Raw genomic sequence first — 16,598 nt, 5'->3', positions numbered from 1 at the left:
GACCTCTAGGGTCTAATAACATTAAAACGAGGAACTTTAATGCAATAGCTAACTATTTTTAGTAAATTCCACCTTAAAGCAAAACATCCTTTTGGGATATAATTAACCAATTCCATAATTTTCCTGTCTTGTACATGTGAACTTTAGTATATTACATTTTCATCTCTTCAGTAAGCCTTGTAATACAATTAATTCAATGCTACAACCTACCACAAGGATTTTTTTTTAGGCGATTGATATCTGCCATTAAATTCACTGATGAATATGAAAGGCAAGGTGAAAATTGGAAACATTTTTAGTTCTAGCATGTACAGTATATCCAAATCTATTCAGTTAAAGCTTTTTTTTTTTTTTTTGGTTTTTATGAAAGATTTTATGTACAATAATTTTCCTATGCACTTGGGAGCTAGCTACTTAAAGAAATAGCATGGTGAAGCTTTTGCAAATTAAGTAAATATCCTGTCACGAATCTGTTTTGTGAGTTCAGATGGATATACACTTACTGAAGGCTGTCTGCTTTGGGTTTTTAAAACACAGGGGAGAGTCCCATGCACAGTGGGTCCAAAAAGGCTTCTTTGAAGGAATATGCAGAGTGGGCGATATGAAGAGTCCAAAGGCAGGCCTGCCATGATCCTGCCTCAGGACCAAATACTCACACCCTGGAATCAAGTATTTGAGGAGTGGGCTCTGGGGAGTTCCATGTGAAAATCTACCATGTGACCAGGGAGAAGAGATGCCAGCCCTCACAAGGCCCTGCTTTTCTTCCTGGGTCTCCTGTTTCTACCACTCACGTGAAAGCAGAATAAAGGGCTGGTTAAGAAGCCAGGCTCTTGGTCCACTTTCCTAAACCAGTTCTACCATTTACTAGCTATCTAGCCATGAGCAAATTAAATCTCTGTGCCTCAGCTTTCTTATCTGTAACATGTAATGACCATAGTGCCATTAAATGAGTGAAAACCTGCATAGTTCTTAGAAAAGGGCCTGGCACAGGGCTCAAGGTGTGTAGTGAGGCCTCTCACATTTCCCTTTGCTCAGCGTGATCTATCATATCCATCCACTGCTTTCCATTTTAATGCTAACACCTTAGATTAGACCTTCATTACTTCTCACCTGGACCATTCAGCATCCACCTCCAAATCTTCTCCACCTCCAGGATCCCTCCCATCAACTGTACACACTGGTGCAAAAATCAGCTTCCTGAACCACAGCCACAATCCTGCTACTGCCCTTCGCAGAATCCTTCCGTTGCTCCTCGCTGCTCTCCAGGTCCTTTGAACACCCTAGCAGGTCCTTCCCAGGCCCTTCCTGGTCTACTTTCCAGTTAAGTTTCCAACCTGATCTCATACCTCTCTTCTGCTCCTGCCTTGAACCAATCTGAAGATGCACAGACCAGTCAGGGTCTTTCCTCATGCTGTCCTCTCCCTCTGGGGCCCCCTTCGGTGGTCCTTTCTCCCTCCATTCTTGACTGTATCAAATCAGTCCCTTATAGCCAACTTGAGATACTATCTCCATGGAATCTCCCTCAATTCCCTCTACTTGCAATATTCCTTGTCTCTTCTGAATTTCCAAAGCGTTTTATTCCTTGCGGCAGCTTCCTTTCTTCTTCAGGATTAGAGTGGTTTAAATACGTGCCTCGTCTGCCCTTCCACACTGCAGTGCTTTAAAAGCATCCACCCCAGGCTGCTTCACATCTGCAGTCCCACAGGAAGTTGCCCATCTCAGATGCTCAGTAATTATGTATCAGCTTGGAAAGTGCTCTGGAGCAAGACTCTGAAGGCATATGAGTGAGAGCAAGTCATGATGGGGATGAGGGAGTTAGGAAAATTTCAGAGGAAGGCCTGCACGTGTGAAAGGCATGATAGAAGGGAGGCTATAGGCAGCCCTGTACACTGCTCCTGGGCTCTGAAGGAGCTACCTGGAAAAGACACGCACTGAACCCTGGGAGACCCTGAAGATGGCCACCCCAGTTCAGTTTTCAACAATATCTCTAAGCAGGGAGTGCCTTTATTGTTACACAAACAGAAAATTAGATGCAAACGAGCAAAGGCCCTATTAGACAACTTAATGCTGCCCTATGCACTGCTTGCTCGGAATATATCCCATTTATTCAAAGGCTAGTGACAAAGTTCCTAACAGCCAATGTTGCTGATGAATGGAGTAGAGAGAAAAGGCTTCGTATGGTTATCTTAATCCTGGAGCATCTATTTAAATATCACTTTGTGCCTGAGACATTCACAACCTGCTAATACTAACTCAGCAATTGACACCAAACTTCTTTGGGGTCATCAGCGTCAAGTGTTATTATATTTGCATTTTTTCAGAGGGAGACACAAAGACATTCAAAATTAAGTGGGTTTTTTTTTTCAAAACCCCACAGGAAGATAATTTAGATGGAGACTGAAAATTCAAAACTGCCAACTTGTCAGTTCATCACTCCATCTGCAAATGTTTTTTAACCAAATCTGAGAAAGACTGCAATTCTAATAAAAGGCAGTTTCTATGAGGGATCTATAAAGAGAAGAATATAGGTAGTGGTGGAACGAGTTCCACTTAATCAGTCATTACATACAATAATCTTGACACATTTTTATGTTTCACACAGACACACAAAAGTCAGAGTTTGTATTCAATGGTCATTCACTTTTTTAACTCCACAAGCATTCATTTAGTGCCAGAGATATCATCCCAAAGCTGAGATGGATCAACTCTAGATGAGGGCGACGGCTTTAAGGGGACCAGAAGATGGAGGAAATTATGAGAGCTGGAGAAGATGGTGGGACTTTTTCCAGCTCAAAAGATGGGTAGCATTTAGATTGATGCAGAGAGAGAGATGGAGGTGGAGGGGCAGACCTGACCTGAAGCTCAGTAGTCATGATTTGTTGGTGATTCACCAAAAGCTTGAGGAAGTTGGGTTGGAAAGTTCCATTCTAACAGGCGATACCGAATGGCAATTCACCTGCATTTGGCAATGAATAAACATCCACTGCTGTTACCTGTGTCTCAGTGTAGACACTGCCACTTCCTGGCTTTCTGGCCTGAATTTAATCCCCCAGAACCTGATAGTGGTAACTGGGAGAGATAAGGAACTTGAAACATGGGATGTAATATTACCCACTGAGAGGTAATTAGCAAAATCAACACACAATGCCTAACACTAGTTAGCTTCAGAAGTTTCCTTGAAAGATCGGCTATCTCTCAAATACATGGCAATTGGAAAGAACTTATCTGATTAAGGCTCAACTGCAGAAGAAAGCGACAGAAAGAAGGAAAAGAGAACCAACAATGGCCTAGAAATGGCTACTATTACACTCCCACCAATACATCATCTCTACCCTACCAGGGCCAGCAGAAGCTGCTACTTTATCACGCACACTCTCGCCCATATGCCTAAAAGTGGAAGTGGCTCCAAAATCTTTCTCAACACAGAATTCCAGGCAGCTGCTACCAACCAGATTGGCGCTGACATGGGCTACGAGACTCATTTTCTCTTCCAGTGTTTAATCAGCAACTTGTAACAAATGGGAAGCTCTTGGCTATGGGGCATGAATGGTTCGTCAGGCCTTACCACGGTTTCAATGACATATTCTTCAAGAATTTCTCCCCCTGTTTCTCTGATTGCATGTTTTCCAGAACATTGTTATAACTTAGATTTTCTTAATGGGACAGAATTCACTGACCAGAAAACACAAGTGAACAAGAACACAAATGAAAAAAACAGAAAACCAGAAAAGTTATATTTCTCATTGTAAAGTTGACAGGCTGATGTCAATACCAGATTCCTATGAGTTAGATTAGCATTAAGTCAGTTCCCAAACCTGCTGTCCTCTAGTTGTGCCTCAACATCAAGTTATGAGGACTACAAACTGAGGACCAGATCCCAGGGCATCTTATGAGCACTCTGACGATAACCCCAGGCAACAACCTAATTTCCTCACTCTTCTTGACTACGAGGCTCAATTTCCTCATCTGTGACATGGGTACTCATTCCTACGTGGCTGTAGTGAGCATTAAATGATCTGAGGTGTGTAAATGGCATAGCATCGTGGCGGGTACACAGTATCTACTCAATAATGTTAATTGTCTTCCCTTTCTTTTAACTAGGACCTCACTGATTCTCCCCTGGAGAGTGGTAATATTTTCCTACCCGGTTTTCACTCCCTGCTACTCTAATTACCCCTCTTTCTCTACCCTGCTGGAGTGAGCATCCTGATTGATTATGGTCCTTTCCTACTCAAAACCCTTTGCTGGCTTTTTAACACCTGTAGAATAAAGTCCAAAGTCTCAGGCTGACATGCAGAAACTTTCACAATCTAGCTGCTGCTCCCTCTTCATCCTTATCTCCCAGTGCCATCCACCACCCACCTGTCCCCAAACACCTGAATCACGTACTTCTCCCAGGCATGCGAGGCAATTCTACACTTTCCATGCTTTCCACTTTTCATGTTTTCTCTGCTGCCAGCACCTTCCCAAGTTCTGCTCTGCAAAATTCTACTGATTCTTTGAGGCCCATTCAAAGTCCTCTTCCCCTCCAAAGCTTCCCCGACAAATTCTTTTGTTCGACGGACAAGCGGAATTAATCTTCCCCATTCCAATCCCCACTAATACAGCACTTACCTGAACTGACACTACGTTAAAGGCAGGGAGATAGTCTTTAAATTTTCACAGTTCTTACACTGTTAAAAGTTATTGATCCAGAGAAGAACATATGATTCCAAATAAATTATAATAGCTAACATTTCTCGAAAAGCCAGGCTCCCATCTCATGTACTCCTCACAACAACTCTAAGACAACCACTATTGTCTCTAGTTTACAGATGAGGAAATAGAAGTATGGGGAGGGTTTACAGCTGGTCCCCTGGCGCCACCTAGAAAATGGTAGAGCAGGGATTCAAACCCAGGTGATCAGCCCACAGGCAGTCAGATTGTTGGTCCTTAGTGTTACTTGGGGGAGTCCGCCTGCGCTGTACAAGTTTTATGGGTGCAGACTAGTGGGTAATTTCAGCATAACCAGTACATGAGGTGAGGAAGATACATACCTGTGAGCATCAAAAATAAACAATCCAAAAAAAAGAAAAAAAACCAATCCAATAAAAAAATTGGCAGACCACCTCAATAGACATTTCTCCAAAGAAGACATACAGATGGCCAAGAGACATATCAAAGATGCCCAACGTCATTAATCATCAGGAAAATACAAACCAAAACCACGATGAGATATCACCTCACACCTGTTGGAGTGGCTATTACAAAAAAAAGTCAAATAACAAATATTGGCAAGGATGTGGAGAAAAGGGAACACTAGTGCACTGTTGGTGAGATTGCAAACTGGTGCAGTCGCTACGGAAAACAGCATGGCGGTCCCTCCAAAAATCAAAAATAGAACTACCATGACCCAGCAACTCCACCCTGGGTATCTATCCAAAGAAAACAAAAACACTAATTTGAAAAAATATATGTGCAGCATAACATTACAATAGCTAAGATATGGAAGCAACACAGACATCCATAGATAGATGAATGGATAAAGAAGATGCGGTATATATACACACAACGGAATATTACTCAGCCATAAAAAAATAAGATCTTGCTATTTGCAACAACATGGGTAGACCTGGAGGGTATTATACTAAGTGAAATAAGTCAAAGAGGGGAAGACAGATACCATATGGCTTCACTTACACATGGAATCTGAAAAACAAAATAAAGTAGAAACGGACTCACAGATGTAGAGAACAAACTGATGGTTGCCGGAGGGGAGGTGTGTGAGGAGACGGCCGAAAACATGAGGGGAACAACAGGTACAAATTTCCAGTTATAAAATAAATCACAGGGATGTGAAGTACAGCAGAGGGAATGTAGTCAATAATATTGTAATAACTTTGTACAGTGACAGATGGGTACTAGACTTATGGCGATTGCTTTGTTAAGTACATAAATGTTGAATGACTATGTGGCACACCTGAAATCTGAAATCAATATAATATTGTATGTTAAGTATACTTTAATTAAAAAAAGAATTAGTTCTTTGCATCTGTATGATTCAAGGTCCTATTCTAAAGGCTTAAGTGTACGCAAGTAATAGAAAACTTTAAGAGATCAAAACCCCTCTAAGAACCTAATAAATAGTCTCTAATGGTAGAACTTTGGACCTCCCAGAAGATCGGTGGTGAAGGTGTCGAAGGACTAGGGGATTCTTCTGGTACCTTCAAATCGCACCATGTAAACAGAAACTAGCCAGTGCCAAAGGGTCTTACAAATGACACAGCCCTAGCCATTTCCTCCCTTTGGAGAAAAAGAAAATCACAGGTAGGAACTATACCTCGATCCATCCCACTCTGCCTCACTGGGAGGAGAGAGTGCCAGAGTAGGAAGGCAAGTGGGGCCTAGAATGGGTTTTCTGAGTGGCTGGAACCTGTTCCATCGTTTGCAGATCATCAGCAGCCTTGATCAGGGGCTGGACCAGCGGAGATGAGAAGGATTGGACTCAAGCCAACTTCTTTTCAGCTTTTATAGGCACTGGCTTTCTGAAGGAAATTGAAACCAGGTGCTCTTTTTTTCACAAAATATTGCTTTACAGTCCACTCCTAGAAAGGGCACAGCAGTATTCTAATCAATATCATCCCAGGGAGAGTCAAACAGGCTTCCCACTGCCTTCTCAGCCTCCAGGTGACAACTGGGCCTGCAGCTTTCTCAGGAGGGAATACAGTCCAGCCTCCCCCCACCTCTCCTCCTCCTAGTAGAGAAGGGCTGGGGGCAGGAGTTGTTGGATTGTTCTGTTTCTACTAATCTGTCCCTAAGCAAGTTTTCCCTCAAGCAATCCATCCTGTCTTCATTCTCGGACCACATTCCACTTCGGGTTAAGAGATTTCAGGAGCTGGTTGGCCAGCCCCATTAGCAGTGGGATTGTTTCCTCCCTTAATGCACCTTTCTTCCTGTGCTATGGCAGTAAATTCAGGCGATAAATCAGCCTCTACTTGAAGCAGTAGTCACAGAGGGACAGTGGTGGTCAAGGGTAAGTGGGAGGCAGAGAGGAAGACAATTCTATTTTTCACGGGATCTCTAATTGGTTGTCACTGCCTGTCAGAAAATGATGACAAACTCCAAACCTGGCCTGAGCAGGTTCACACTAGCCCCCCTGGAGACTGGGAGTGTCAGAAAAACTGGGGTGCTTGGCCAGCTGGGGCATTAGGCTGTGACCGCCAACCTCTGCACAGGGCCCATTGGTGATTTATTTTCCAGATAAATGACCCAATACATTCCTAACACTCAGTCAATGCTCGCAGTTTGGTCAAGTAAAGGGAATGTGAGAGCTGACTCATTCATTGGTTTGAAATGACTTCATTTAACAAATATATATTTTCTGCCCCATGTTCAAGACCTTGGTTGATGGCTGGGGGGAAAAATAGGAGAAGTGACTCAAAGATGAGTCAGCGGGGCTGCCACCCCTGCTTGCAGGAGATGACATATATGTAAATAAGCGTCAAGATGCAAGAGACCTTAAGGAAGGATCCAATAAAGTACAGAGAGAGTTCAGAGGAAGGAGAAATGATGATGTGGACTTTTTAAAAATCTTAAGAGCAGAGTATCTAAAATGTCATACACACAAATCACTAGAGCCATGATTTTCGACTGCTCTTGACCAAATTAGTGAGCAGTAATCAGTCGTGAAGTATTTTGCAAGGAGTTTGTTGATCATTCACGAATGCAACTGATATTTAATGAGCACCTACTATGTGCCAGGCTATGTGCCAAGGATACGATTGTGAACAAGACAAGCACAAGCACCTGGGTGTGAAGCTTACAAATATAATATGAAAATTTCCAAGCACGGCCTGTTGAGGGAACTGATAGGAGCCTGCTGGAGCAATTCTCACGAAAACATGGAGTAGGAAGCAGGGTAAGAAAGATGGGCAGGCCAGGGCAGGAGGGGTCACCGTGAGGAGTCTGGACTCTATCCTCAGGACAATCTGAAGCCACTGAAGATATACGCAGGGGAGTGACATGGGGAGACTTGCCGTTCTACAAATCACCTTGCTCGTATGTAAAGAAGGAATCCCAGGGAGCCAGACCCCTTGTGGGAAGACATTTGCTACCTTTTAAAACTTAGAGCAAACTCAAGGTCCCTCTGCCCCCCGTAACAACCCTGCTTTCACATGCTTACACCTGACAAGCTTTCTCGACAGCTAGTGTTCCAGAACCGTATTTCCAGAACTGTGCTGTATCCACACCAACGTCCGAACAAAGGATCGGCAGCAGCTGTGGTTATAAATCACTGTACTGCGCATGAATTGTGATTTCTTAGTTCCTTCCATTTGCTTTTTAGTTTTACCCATGGTAATTTTTTTAAGTAAAGAGCATCCGTGGCACTATATATTTTCCATTAAATTGGAGAATGTAAGGGAGAAGGGGATTACCAACACCCGGGTATGGCCGTGTAATATATCATGCCTAACTATGTCAACAACCAGAGAAAAGAAAGCTGCGGTCGGGGATAACTCCATTTGCCACACTGTTAGATCATTCTATTCGGTAGCCCGTTCCAAAGGAATTTGGTTTCAAAGGCATTAGGAAGTCACAGGTACAGGGAGAAGTCAAATCATACCATCTGACTAATCCCAAGACTGTCTAATGCTTCTTGTCTTGCTCAGGGTAGAAATAATATCCTTACGATGGTATGCCAGGGCCTGCATGTTCTGCACCCTGTCCCTCCTCAATCTCTCCCTTCTGCCACCTCTCTGATCTTACCCTCTCCTACACAGCCCTCCTCCCTCTGCCCCAGCCACATTGGCCTCCGGGTTCTTCCCAGAGTACCTGCCTGCCTCAGGATCTTTGTACTTACTACTTCCTCCACAGTTATACATGGCTCTCTCCCTCACCTCCTTCAAGTCTTTGCTTAATGTTTTTCTTAGGAGATATGAAAAACGATATTCTTTATTTTGAAGAACACTGCTAACCAAGAACATCATGTTTGTCAGTGCCTGCAACACATTTAACTAGCCATCTTACAAAAGTTTACCAAAAAATCGGAATGGACAAATACAATCATCAGCAGTTTGACATAAAAAGTCCTGGCCACCAAATAACAGAGGCCTGACTGAGATGTCACCCAACCAACTGGGCCAGCCAGAAAGAAAAGCTACCAGCCCCCATAAAAGTCTGACTTGGACAGCATAGGCAAGTATCGCGAATTCCGTTAGATTCTAAAGGTAATCCATCTCAACAGTGATGATGTAAGTGAGAAATATGTAGCTTCTGATAATCAAAGTTTAATGTTTAAAATTCTTAACATCAATTTTTAATCTTGACTAATGGTCATGTAGAATCTAACTTTGAAACATAACAGCCAAAGTAAACCTTAATGAGGTTCTCTCAGAGCGCCTTATTTAAATTGTACAACTCCCTATATTTCTTATCTCCCTTGCCTGTTCCCCGCCCCATAGCAGTTCTCATCTTTTAATAGATGAGTACTTATTTATTCTGTACTGAGTCTGTCTCCTTGTCCTGCTCCACAGGACAGGGATTTGTGTTTTGTTTACTGTTATACTTCCAGGGCCTATAACAGGACCCAACACAAGCAGATAGGTGATGAATGTTAAATGTTAACGGACCTTGAAGACAAAGATTTCAGTTACTTTACCTTTTTACCTTTCTTACTTTCTCTTTTATTTTTTTAGCAAACCTTGCCTTTCTAAATATGTTTCACTTAAACTCAAAAGAAGTCAGCTGATCTTGCAAAGACAAGAGTTTAAAAAATAATTACAACTGACCCCTGAAGTCAAAGGTTAGTGCGTTACATGACCCTTCTTATAAAAACACCCTCAAAGCTTTCGTTTCCTTTTCTAATGCTTTCAAATTCAGCCTCACAGCAGACTCAGTTCCCAGACTTAAAAAACTGAGACACACAAAAAAGTAGCTCTCCCACGGCCATTTGGTTGGTGAAAATAATCGTGGTAATTTTAAACATTTCATTCATAAGCCATTCCTTATTCCTGCAAAACACTGGGCTTGTATTTGGATCTGGAGACAGTTCCTGGGTCCCATGTACCACTCGGTCGCTTCCCCGCGTTCTGAGGTCTCCTATGAGCAACCTCCGAGACTCACTGTACAGCTGTGGCCTGGGGTCGCCCAGTGAAAGGAAAAGATCCAAATGAACATAACCTAGCTCGTGCCGCTGTTGAACTGCAAGCAAGAGTCCCTGGATTTCTCCACAGACCCTCTCCCACCTCCTGGGGAGAAAAATCAATCATCAGGAAGGCAAATGCCAAGATGCCAAACCACTAAAAGAAGTTCCCGTTTAATGTTGCTTCCCCACACCCAAAGGCTTTTAGACAAGCAGGAAAGTAGATGCTCTTTTTGGCCTCTACATTAGGGTCTCTCTGAGCATGTGGCCTGGGGTCCAACTCTGCCCTCTCACCTTACTACCAAAACCATGAACCTTACCCTGACACAGGGCACTTTAAAAACAGCACAGCTAGCAGTGCTGCTAGACAGCGATATGTCCTATCATCACAGGGAGCGGGTGGGGACACGAGTAACCCTCTGCGATGCTCTATTATCACTTTGAAAATATCCATCAGACCCTATCTCCCAAGGCCACCCTGATGCTTTTTGCTCTTCTTTCTCAGACTTTTCTCCCTCTAGTTCGTTAGCAAAATAAACCCAAAGTTTAGTGTTTCAAGAATGAAGAAGATGTGACAATGAGGTGAGGCTTTTGTGGGTATTTGAGAGAAAAAGCAAGTCCCCTGCCAAATGGGGGTGACCCGGAACCCCTGGCAGAGCAGCCCATCATCACAGTTGCCCTTATTCTCCCTCAGGGTCACTAACCTGTGATAACAGACCTGAAAAATACATTTCTCAGTAGAGTCAAAGGAAAGCTTCTAGAATCTCAATAGACAGACCAAAGGACTATAAACCAAAGATAGTTCTTTCCAAACTCTAATGTAGAGAGAACATAATTCAGAGACCCAGGTGAGTGGAACTCAATTTGACAGCAAATCTCTTGCTGTAAAAAGTATGAACTGGATTAGCCGAGTGGAGCAGAGGCCACCTGCTACCTTCGGCGACAAAGCGAATGAGTGCTGATGTAATTATAAAGCACAGAGCTGCTCTAGGTGACACTAGAGCACGTCCCCAGAACTGCCGCCCCTTCCTGGCTCCCCACCTTTCCTGAGCCCCATCCAGTTCCCTTCGAGCAGCTGCTCAAGAACTCACTTTGCGGAAGGGCATGCCGGTCCCTCACCAGCGACCCTCCGAGGGTCCGACGCGCTTTGCTGCGGGTACGACCGGGGCTGCTGACAGCGCCACCGCTATGATGGGGCCTGGGATGTCTGGGGCCCTCGGACAGGCCTTATCAGCAGCATAGGCGCAGGCAAAAGGGAGGCACCCATCTGGGTCATGCAGATTACAGGGCTGCCTGTTTGCTCCCGCTCAGCCTGTATAACCCGGCCCTGCGCGCCAGGCCTCGGCCGTGCAGTCCCTGCCAAGGGCCCCCTCGGGCTGCCAGCAATGCAGGGGCAGCCCCTCCGAGAGCTGTGCTTCAGGGAGGTGAAGAGAACACCTGCTCACTGCCTCTCCCCCTCCGCCAGCTGCCAAGTTTGGGAGCCAGGAATTCTCCAGAGACCAGGCTGCATGGAGAAGGCTCCTGGGGAGACAAAGCCCCCAAGTGAGGGCAGCGTTCCTTCCATGGGCAGAGGACTCCACCGGGAGCTAACGGCCTTCTCTGCTTAACCGGCCCTGGCTCTGCAGGACACGCGGCTCCCGCCCTCTATTTTTTACAAACTTTACTGGGGGCCCCTGTGTTCCTTAACTGCTGATTTGCAGGGAATCTGGGCACAATCTTAATAACACTGGGGCCAAAAATAACAACCTTCCTAGGAACCAGAGGTGAGTCACCACAAACAGCACTTGAAGGGCAGGGGGGCCAAGGCAGCTCCCCACACCTCGCTGCCAGGACATCCGGGCTGCCCAGTGAGCCCAGGCTGGGCCTGTCCAAGGCCAAGCTCCTGCTGGCCTGTGTTGGGAAGGCTTCTTTTGCAACATCCATCCATCGCACAATGGGTTGAGGTGGCATCCACCCAGAGTGGCTTTATCCGGTCAGAACACTGTGCCCTGGAATGGCAGCTGGTGGCTGACAGAGGGAATGGATGATCCAAAGAAACTGAGAGAACACTGTGCCCTGGAATGGCAGCTGGTGGCTGATCCAAAGAAACTGAACTGTGAGGCCTGGAGAATGGCATTTTCCCTGGGGTCTGGGAGCGGCCTCACCTACATGGGGGCTGCTTCTTATATGTAATGTGTCCATGTTTTTTCATTTGTTGAGATGTATTGACACCACTGGGTTCTGTCCTGCCCGAGAAGAGTCTCTCCAGTCTCCCTCACATGCCTCTCAGCCTCCTGCTGGGCTGAGGCTGGTCCAGGTCCCCTGACAAGCAGCCATCTGGCTTCACAGCTTTCCCGCAGATCCAAGTGGGTCCTGCTGTGAGGGCACAGCTGTGGCTGAAAACACAAAGGGCCCCACCGTGACCCTCTGTTTTCCACAGCAGCTGGAAAGCCCCCAGCGGAGGCCAGGCCGTCTCTGAGCAGACCAGCACCTGATGTGGTGTGGGGAGGGCAAAGCAGGTTCTAGGCTACATTTTGACTAAAAATAACCAATACAATCGTTATAGCACAAGTCCTTTTGAAGCACAGAATTCAAAACAATGGTGTCCTTTTTCTTTTTTTTTTTTTTTTTTTTTTTTTTTTTTTTCTTTTTTTTTTTTTTTGAGAGGGCCAGAAAGCTAAAACATAAAAAAGAAGCAGGTCATGGTAGGCATGATTTCAAGCAACTCTACCTCAGGACTAATAGTCTTATTTGTCAACGAAGATTGCGTTAGGCTAGTTAATGATGGCAGAGTGTTGCCCTGTACCCCACTTAGGTGCAGGAATGAGTTTGGAACTGTGGCAGAACCGGTACCCAACGAGTGCTCAGTAAAGGTTTCTGAAATGGATCCATGTTTGTCACCAGCAGGGCGATAAGAGCAAGAAGCCATGTCGCCGACCAGGAAAGAGGAGAAACAATATTTTTCTCTTCAGAGTTCCTAAGCTCTGGGGAGAAAATGCCAGCAAGTAATCATGGAGTGTAACAGTGATTTAAAAAATGCCCTGTATGTAGAACTGTAAGTAATTTTAAATCTTTGCCAAGAGTAGATGGTCAGGCAGGCTTGATTCTGCGAGGTCCTTGTGTGGTGCTTCCGGTGGCAAGACAGTCTGTCACTTGTCCTTGAGCCCTGGAACTCCAGCAGCTCAGGTCATCAGGAGCCAAGGCACCTCAGAATTTAAACCCAGAATAGGAAACTTTAGGCAATGTAAGGATATTGTCCCATGGATACATCAAAAGGGGAAAAAGGCCAGACACAGGAAGGACAAACCGAACCACCCGGCTAAAGGGAACTGGGCCGGTCATGCAAGCTGCTTGGTTTTAAAGAACTGGACTCATGATGTGCTTGAGACCCCTAAATTCGTCCCTGGAACACTGTTTCCTGTGACAATCAGGCTAAGAATGAGCACATTATACGATGTGGGTTGAAATGATATTTGTCACTCCCTTGTCAGCAGATTGCTCCCAAGAGCTTTCACAAGTGCTCTTCCATATAATACCTTTCTTTCTTCTTAATTTCTGAAAGGAAGCCACAAAAGTCGTCCCAATTGGTGAAGTGCAAGGCCAGGCTATTTCAGGACTGTGAGGATCCCTTGAAAATTCAGCACTCTACCCCACCACCCAGTCCTTCACAAGCCCCTCTCCTTTCTTTTATTTACTTATGCACAAGCTTATACTCAGTGCTTCCCAAGTGCCAGGCACTATCCTAATCGCTTGGCATTCACTCCCATAATCCTTTTAATTACTCTGTGAGATAGTCACTATCATCAGCCCAGGTTACAGATGAGGAAATTGAGGCACAGAGAGATCAAGAAGCCTACTCATGAAGAAGCGGAGCCAGTTTCCAACCCAGAGATCTGGATCGAGGGTCCGGAGGCTGAGTCCAGCATTTTGCTTTGGGATTAACACTTTTAGCTCACAATTAGCCAGTCCATTTTCCTTTACAAGTATGAAATTCAAAAACTGGTTGTTGAATGTTTCAAGTGTTCTTGTCTCGGTGTTTTATTTTTAGAAGATAATAAATAAGTCAATAGAAGATGTTTTTAACAGATTTTTCACTATAAAAGTAACGACACCCTCACTGACAAAATGTGGAAAATGGAGAGTATTGCATATAATCTCAGTCCCCCTCAGTCCTCCCAAAATTTTGAGGTATTTCCCTCCAGCCTCTCTATCCATATTTCTCTTATTTTAATGTCTTTATTATGAAATATTTCAAATGAAAAGAAAATTACAGAGACCTCCTGTATAAACACTACCATGTCCACTTCTCAGCTTCACTAAATTATGCTATACATGTCAATTTTTTAAAGAACCAAAACATTATAGATACCTTTGAAGCCCCTGGGCAATGCACCCTAATCCCACCCTGCTCTATGCTAGAGGTAGGGACTAATCCATGAATTTTCAACACAAAAAATATTTATTAATCCAGACTTTGTTACTTTAGGCTATGGAATCTAGAAAATGCCACTTACCCTTTCTGAACTTCACTTCTCTTTATCTATAAAATGGGTATAAAATACCTTCTCTGCCTGCTTCAAAGGATCGTTATGAGGATCTTAAGTGCTCTATCTAAAAGCACTTTATTATCAACAGAAACGAGTCATGCTTCTAGATAGTATATGTCAAGAGTGATAAATGACCTGATTTATGCATTCCCCTGTTCCTGATAAATCAATTCAATGAACTTTTTTTTTTGGCAGTATTCAAAATGCCAGTAGCCTCTGGCACACACTCTCCTTGAGCATCCACACATTTCCCCGAGTTGACTTCCCCATCCTGCCCATTTGGTGAGAACACATTTATTCCTTTAAATACATGGGCAATGGGAATTTTTTCATAAGATACACATTTTTTTTCTAATCAGATAGCTTAGAAAGATGATAAAATAACTCATAATCTCACTGTCCGAATATAATCATTATTGTGACTGCAAGGTCAAATCACGACAGTGTTTGGAACCCAAGCCTCAGAGTCAGATGGATCTGGGTTCCGCCACTTAGCAGCTGCATGACCTTGGGGCACCTTACTAGCTACTCTCAGTCCCTAAATTACCTCTGCCATGAGATAAGAATAGGAATGCTCACTTCCGGGAGTTATGAGAGGACTAAATTGGACAACACATGTGCAGAGCCCTGCCCCACAGCAAGTGCTCAACAAATGTCACCTGGCGTTTTTATTCTAGTGACTATTTCTGCAACTTTTAAGAATGCACACACACATAATACATATGAACATATATGTGGTCCCGAAAATAAAATCTATGGTGTTTTACAACTTATTTTTGTTAACAACACATTGGAATATTTTTTTACATGAGAAAAAATACATATTTGCCTCATCTTTTAATGACTGCAGAGGGAGGCATCCCTGGGCTATTGGCTGCTTCATTTAATCTATCCCCTATTGCTGGATACTTAGATTCTTCCTAAAATTGTTTGCCAGATTTAGCAGTATTACCATTAATATCTTGTGTTCTTGAATATGATTATTTCCTTAAGATCTCTTTCCCAGATATTTTTCGAGACTGGCTGGAATCAAAGGTTGTGAACATTTCTGAGGTTTTGTCGATTTCCCTCTAGAAAACGTGTGTAACTGTTCTTCTGCACCCAGCTAGCAATGGGTATTTGTTATGATCCTTTTTTAACTCTTTGAAAAGTGAACTTTTTACTATAGGATTATCATCCCACAGGACTCACCAAGCTGCATGCCTGCCCTGCAATTCTTTGTCTTGTCTTGGGGCACAACGGGGGCACAGCTAGACCCATCTGACCACATCGGTGTGGCTCCATCTAGGGCCTGCACTTGCCTGGTGACATACTTCCGAGAACTGTCCTTAGCTGAGGGGAGTAGTCTTTAATCCCTCAGTCCTCACAGTTCTTTGTACATATTGTGAGTTAAGGGCCTGGCCACCTGGTCTGGCAGTTACACATGCTGGCTTAGCAGAGATTTATGTACCTAATTATCCCAATCCTTTGAGGACCCATAAAGCAAACACTACATTGACACCAAACCTGCACCCCTGTGAAAACCTCCAAGCCAACGGGAATTTCCTTCTCATAATAATCGTGGTAATGACGTACATTTGTAGAGCAACTTGCAGTTTGCAAACATAACGACATATGCTACGGCGCGTAATACTCAAACCAATCCTGGAGTTTTTATTATCTTTAAAAATTATTATTATTATTTCTGTTTTAGAAAGTGAGGCACTGAAACTCAAAATCAAACTGAGTTGCGTATGGTCCCACAGCTAATTAGTGACTGAGGCCAGATCTCTTCTGACAAAACCCCAGACTCTCTCACACCATACTGCTCCTCCTACTTTGTAAAAATGAATTCATTGTGTTGTTGAGCGTTAATTGATTACCAGTGTCCTATGGATGGGTGGCAGGTGTATGTTAGGGGTGAGGAGTGGGGGAAGTAAGAGAGAGAGAGCGAGCGAGCAGAGGGAGGGCGG

The 16,598-nt window shown here is 44.1% G+C and overlaps 1 protein-coding gene across 4 annotated transcripts in view; it reads right to left on the bottom strand.

Moving 5' to 3' along the window:
* ANK1 (ankyrin 1) overlaps nucleotides 1–16,598 on the bottom strand; it is a 187,965-nt gene that overhangs the window by 110,445 nt on the left and 60,922 nt on the right. The window contains exon 1 of one of the 4 annotated variants that reach the window (XM_025049980.1): nucleotides 11,212–11,717. The exons of the other annotated variants lie outside the window; for them this stretch is intronic. Within the exon in view, the coding sequence (XP_024905748.1) occupies nucleotides 11,212–11,226 (15 nt within the window). The 5' untranslated portion in view covers nucleotides 11,227–11,717. Of the gene's footprint in view, nucleotides 1–11,211; nucleotides 11,718–16,598 lie in introns of those variants that run through there. 4 annotated transcript variants of the gene reach the window in all.

This window comes from Pteropus alecto, unplaced genomic scaffold (assembly GCF_000325575.1).
Source record: "Pteropus alecto unplaced genomic scaffold, ASM32557v1 scaffold24, whole genome shotgun sequence".
Classification (NCBI taxonomy): domain Eukaryota; kingdom Metazoa; phylum Chordata; class Mammalia; order Chiroptera; family Pteropodidae; genus Pteropus; species Pteropus alecto.
This window is presented reverse-complemented; position numbering and strand designations above follow the sequence as displayed.